Here is a 6,390-nt window from a genome sequence, read left to right as displayed (position 1 = left end):
ATGTTGATATGATATAGTCACTTTTTTTGGTCAAACAACTGGCTAGAAATAATGCATTTAGTCACCATACAGAGGCTTGAATGGAGTTGCCTTCCATTTGCTTAACTTCCTTTAGTCCCGGATGGGATCTTCCTTCAGGTTTCTGCAATATTCTAAATTGGTTTCGTCCAAATCGAGGCTTGGTTTTTGTCTATAACAATACGATGATGGAGGGCAGTCTTTTAGCCCTGGAAGACGTCTGTTTATGATGAAACGTGTCGGGTGGAGCCTCCCTTCTGACGTCATTGCGTTGTCCTCCATCTGTCTGATGGAGTCATATTTGTATTGAGCCTAACCCAACCTCCTGTAATTAAGAGGTCTGGGAATCTGGTAAGCCTTTGATTTGTCTAATACAGTGGTGGCCATTCACACTGGTGATTCTGGGATGGAATGAAGAATTTTCTTAATGATTTGCACATTTAAGAATTTCTTTTTATTCACAATGACAATGTTTTGGCATTATTTTTAAATGTGGACTTTGAGCACCTCAGGGTCCTTTAAGGACTGTTATCACTTGTTTATGTAGTGCAATTTATAGTGTATTGATTTATTGTTTCTGTTTATTTAAGTTGTTCACTCTTAGCGCAACACTTTTTTATATATTTCCTCTCATACTGCCCGACCACCACATATCAATACCTATTGTAATATTGTAGTTTAACCCCTTTATGAAATGGTAACATACACTGCTCAAAAAATATTAAAGGAACACTTTGAAAGCACATTAGATCTCAATGGGGAAAAATCTCATGCTGAATATCCATACTGTTATGGACTGAGCATTGTATTAGCAACATAAGAATGCCCCATCATTTGATGGAAATGAAAAGTATCAACCTACAGAGGACTGAATTCAAAGACACTCCAAAAATCAAAGTGAAAAAATGATACAGCAGGCTAGTCCATTTTGCTTCAATTTCATTGCAGCAATTCAAAATGGTACTTAGTAGTTTGTATGCCCCCCACATGCTTGTATGCAGGGCATGCTCTTACAGATGGTGCCCTGGTGTATTTCTTCCCAGATCTGGATCAGGGTATCACTGAGCTTATGGAAAGTCTGAGGTGCAACCTGGCGTTGTTGGATGGACCAAAACATGATATCCCAGAGGTGTTCTATTGGATTTAGATCAGGTGAGAATGGGGGCTATTCAATGGTATCAATTCCTTCATCCTCCAGGAACTGCCTGCATACTCTTGCCACATGACGCCGGGCTTTGTCGTGCACCAGGAGAAACCCAGGACCTACTGAACCAGTGTAGGCTCTGACAATGGATCCAAGGATTTCATGTCGATACGTAATGGCAGTCAGGGTGAAATTGTCTAGCCTGTAGAGGTCTGTGCGTCCCTCTATGGATGCCACCCCAGACCATCACTGACATATCCAATAAAAAAAATGTAAAAAATCACATTTATTCATAAATGTAGGCCAATATGTATTCTGCTACATATTTTTGGTAAAAATAATCCCAGTAAGCGTAAATTGATTGGTTTGCGCAAACGTTATAGTGCCTACAAATGGTGGTATATACAGGTGAAACTCAAAAAATTAGAATATCGTGCAAAAGTTCATTTATTTCAGTAATGCAACTTAAAAGGTGAAACTAGTATATGAGATAGACTCATTACATGCAAAGCAAGATAGTTCAAGGCGCAATTTGTCATCATTGTGATGATTATGGCTTACAGCTCATGAAAACCCCAAATCCACAATCTCAGAAAATGAGAATATTACATGCATTCAATAAAACAAGGATTGTACATAGAACAATATCAGACCTCTGAAAAGTATAAGCATGCATATGTACTCGCTACTTGGTTTGGGCCCCTTTTGCAGCAATTACTGCCTCAATGCGGCGTGGCATGGAAGCTATCAGCCTGTGGCACTGCTGAGGTGTTATGGAAGGCCAGGATGCTTCAATAGCGGCCTTCAGCTCTTCTGCATTGTTTGGTCTCATGTCTCTCATCTTTCTCTTGGCAATGCCCCATAGATTATCTATGGGGTTCAGGTCAGGCGTGTTTGCTGGCCAATCAAGCACAGTAATCCCAGGGTCATTGAACCAGGTTTGGGTGCTTTTGGCAGTTTGGGCAGGTGCCAAGTCCTGCTGGAAAATTAAGTCAGCATCCCCATAAAGCTTGTCTGCGGAAGGAAGCATGTAGTGCTCCAAAATCTCCTGTTAGATAACTGCATTGACCCTGGACTTAATGAAGCACAGTGGACCAACACCAGCAGATGACATGGCTCCCCAAATCAACACAGACTGTGGAAACTTCACACTGGACTTCAAGCATCTTGCAGTGTGTGGCTCTCCATTCTTCCTCCATACTCTGGGTCCTTGGTTTCCAAATGACATGCAAAAGTTGCTCTCATCAGAAAAGAGGACTTTGGACCACTGAGCAACAGACCAGGTCTGTTTTTCTTTAGCCCAGGTAAGACGCTTCTGACGTTGTTTGTTGTTCAGGAGCGGCTTGACAAGAGGAATACGACATTTGAAGCCCATGTCCAGGATCCATCTGTGTGTGGTGGCTCTTGATGCACTGACTCCAGCCTCAATCCACTCCTTGTGAAAGTCCCCAGCATTTTAGAATGGCCTTTTCCTGACAATCCTCTCCAGGCTGCGGTCATCCCTGCTGCTTGTGCACCTTTTTCTTCCACACTTTTCCCTTCCACATAACTTTCTATTAATGTGCTTTGATAGAGAACTTTGGGAACATCCAACTTCTTTTGCAATTACCTTTTGAGGCTTTCCCTCCTTATGGAGGGCGTCAATGATGGTTTTCTGTACAACTGTCAGGTCAGCAGTCTTTCCCATGATTGTGATTCCTACTGAACCAGACTGAGAGACCATTTAAAGGCTCAGGAACCCTTTGCAAGTGTTATGGCTTAATTAGCTGATTCGAGTGGTAAACTTTGAGCCGAGAATATTGCACCTTTTCACAATATTCTCATTTTCTGAGATTGTGGATTTGGGGTTTTCATGAGCTGTAAGCCATAATCATCACAATGATGACAAATCATGGCTTGAACTATCTTGCTTTGCATGTAATGAGTCTATTTCATATATTAGTTTCACCTTTTAAATTGCATTACTGAAATAAATTAACTTTTGAACGATATTCTAATTTTTCGTGTTTCACCTGTATACTGGAATTAAATTTATACTAGTAATGGCGGTAATCACCGACTTATAGTGGGACTTCGGTGAGCATTCTTACTCTGGGGGGAACTAACTGCCACTGACATCCCAATGACACTAATACAGTGATCAATGCTAATAAAAAGCACTGACACTCTACTAATGGCACTGGGCAGGAAGGGGTTAACATCTGGGGTAATCAAAGGGTTAACTGTGTGCTGTATATATACTGGAATTGTTTTTTTTTTTAATACTGGTAATGGCGTCAGTCTGCAACACTTTGTGGGAACCAGTGACACTAATACAGTGATCAGTGCTGTAAATATACACTGTCACTGCAATACTGAAACTGGCTAGGAAGGAGTTAAACATCTAGGGTGATAAACAGGTTAACTGTGTGCCCAGCCAGTGTTTTGTGTACACAGTAATGTATTTTTACTAAGCAATCTGCTAGATTTTATTCCCTACTTTGCAGGGAAAGAAAATCTAGCAGATCGCCACTGACAGGACACAGCTCTTGCTTGTTTACATAGGAAGAGCTGTGTCCTGTCACTCTCCTCACCAATAAACAGGTGCCAGTGCTCATCCATTGGCCGGCACCTGTTTATCAGCTTCTGCTGAGACAAATCACCAGGAAGTGAAAAATGACGTATATATACACGTGACTTTACACAGAATGGCAGTAAATCTGCTATAGGGTGGCCAGAAAGTGGTTGATATGGAAACTGCCTTTTTATTAAATTAAAAAAAAAATGTAAAAAAAAAACAAAAAAAAAACTGATCCAAATCCTCCCATGTGTCAATGTATTCTGACAGCAGAATAGTCAGCTGAACTCCTCCGCTGTCAGAATACATGGATCAATTCTGTAGCCTATTGGCTTAAAGCAGGTTAAATGTAGGTGAAATACACCTGTCAATGAAATATCTCAGAAGCATCTCAAACTGACGCCAACTTTATGCATCTACACATGCATAATGCTCATTAGCAAGGGTCTTTATTCAGACATAGGGATACTGACTGGTGGTCTCCTAACATCTAGTTATTGGGTGTCATTTCCTTCCCCATACCACAGAAGATGATGGGCCTGTAGTAATCAATAGTAATCAATAGTAATAAATCCTATTTGCTATGAAGTATAAATGAGTGCCCCTTACAGAAACTGTGTTACTGATCCGCAAGATACTGAAGCCACTACGGAGGAAATAGAAAGTCCAGGATCCATACTTTTTGTACAGAAGTTAGGAAGTTTGTCCTCAGACTTATTGTTAAAGTCAAGTTGGGCGCCCCATATACCCCTAGACCCAATCCAAAGTGTTTACCACAAATAAAACAACAAAAACAAGCCCATGGACTGGCTACTGACTCTGAATGGAAGTTGGAAAATGTGTGTTGCCTGGCTGTGCAAGAAATAGGGGAACCCAAATTCAGCAGCTCTCAAGAGGGTAGAGCTACAAGTGGGGTTTCTCGTCTTGGATTTCCTTGTGGCAACATGCAAGGTAGTTGCCCGTAACAATCACGGTAGACTGCTGTATTCATGTGGACTACAAGAGTCATCCAGTTGTCCAACAGTGGCTGGGATTAGTGACTGTCCTGCTTCAGATCTTACTAATGTCAGTGGGAAATGCTGATTTCTCACATGTAGCAAACATAGCAGCTCTTGAGGGGGTAGAGATACATTGATAATCTGTTAATTGGGGATGTGGTGCCCAAGTGATCTTCCATCAGTCCACAAAGAAGTAAAAGAGAAAGTTTCAATGACTTACGGTTTTGCACAGTAAGATCCAATTCTATGGTGTTCAGAAATGTATTTGGTTATAAATAGAAAAACATCATATTTCATGTTTTTGGGTCACTGTTTTACATGCATAAAATGCTTAGGTGTCCAATGCAAGTTTTCTGAGATTTTTAGATAAATTAAAATTTTATGAAGACAAACAAACAAACTATCTGCAAATTCCATGTCTCTCATTTGAACTGATCTTCTCTCCTTGAGTTATAACACCTTATTTAGCTCCTACCAGCTTTCTCATGGCTTTATGAACATCTTTATTTCTTAGGCTATAGATTAAAGGGTTTAGCATGGGAGTTATCATTGTGTAAAATACTGCCACCATTTTGTCTACATCCTGTGAGACTGAATTCTCGGGTCTAATGTACATGAACATGGCTGTCCCATAGAAAATGACCACCACCATAAGATGGGAAACACATGTTGAAAATGCTTTGTTCTTTCCCAAGTGAATTGTCGTGATCGTGATTATGATTCGAAGGTACGACATGAGAATTAGTGAAAGTGGGAGGAAAAGCGAGATGGTTGTGCCAACCAGTTTTAAGATGTTGACTGATGAGACATCACTGCAAGAAAGCTGAATCAGTAAAGGAGCCTCACAGAAAAAATGGTTGATGGTGTTGGGGCCACAATATGTTAAGCTAAATGTAAAATATGTATCAATAGATGAAATTATGCAGCCAGACAACCATGCCATGATGATCATCCGCGTACAAACCATTGTGTTCATGATCATATTGTAGTGTAGAGGGTTGCAGATAGCAACATAACGGTCATAGGCCATCAGGGCCAGAAGGATGCATTCTGTTTCTCCCAAAACCAGAAAAAAGTAAAACTGTATAACACAGCCAGCAAATGAAATACTCTTTTTTAGAGAAAGAAAGTTAGACAGCATCTTGGGTACAACAGTGGAAGTGTAGAAAATGTCTAAGAAAGACAAACTAGACAAGAAGGTGTACATTGAGGTGTGCAAATGTTTGTCAGTCCTCACAGCGACTATCAGAAGTAAATTTACGCACAGTGTGGTCATGTAGACTAGCAGGAAAATGAAAAACAGCAGAATTTGTACTAAAGGGTCCACAGATAATCCAAGAAGAATAAATTCTGAGACAGTGCTTTGGTTCCCAGTGCGCATCTTAAAATTTTCAAAACTGTGATCAAGGAATATTTTTGGCTTGTATAAAATCATCACATTTAAAGTAAAGAACATGGAAGCAAAAAATGTGATAAAACTGATATTGAATATATTGAAAATGTTCCTTTTGTCAGGGATTTGAAGCATATACAATTAAAGAAATTATAAACCTATTTATTAGATAAAACAGATACATATGAAATCCAACAATATGAAGCTTGTCAGAATAAAGCAGGATTAACCTTTAATTCCATGTAGACTATTTCCTTAAATATTTAGACCTCCCGGGTAG

The 6,390-nt window shown here is 39.9% G+C and overlaps 1 protein-coding gene across 1 annotated transcript; it reads right to left on the bottom strand.

Annotated features, from left to right (window-relative positions):
• Positions 1 to 5,177: 5,177 nt before the first annotated feature.
• On the bottom strand, positions 5,178 to 6,098 carry LOC149434571 (olfactory receptor 2D3-like). The gene has a single exon (XM_089663630.1). The coding sequence runs from the start codon at positions 6,096 to 6,098 to the stop codon at positions 5,178 to 5,180; it is 921 nt and encodes a 306-aa protein (XP_089519756.1).
• Positions 6,099 to 6,390: the final 292 nt, after the last annotated feature.

The sequence above is a fragment of the Staurois parvus genome, unplaced genomic scaffold (genome assembly GCF_062004578.1).
Source record: "Staurois parvus isolate SC_StPar_1 unplaced genomic scaffold, SC_StPar_1.0 ptg001733l, whole genome shotgun sequence".
In the NCBI taxonomy this organism is placed as follows: Eukaryota; Metazoa; Chordata; class Amphibia; order Anura; family Ranidae; genus Staurois; species Staurois parvus.
Note: the sequence above shows the minus strand (reverse complement) of the source record. Positions and strands in the feature narration are given on the sequence as shown.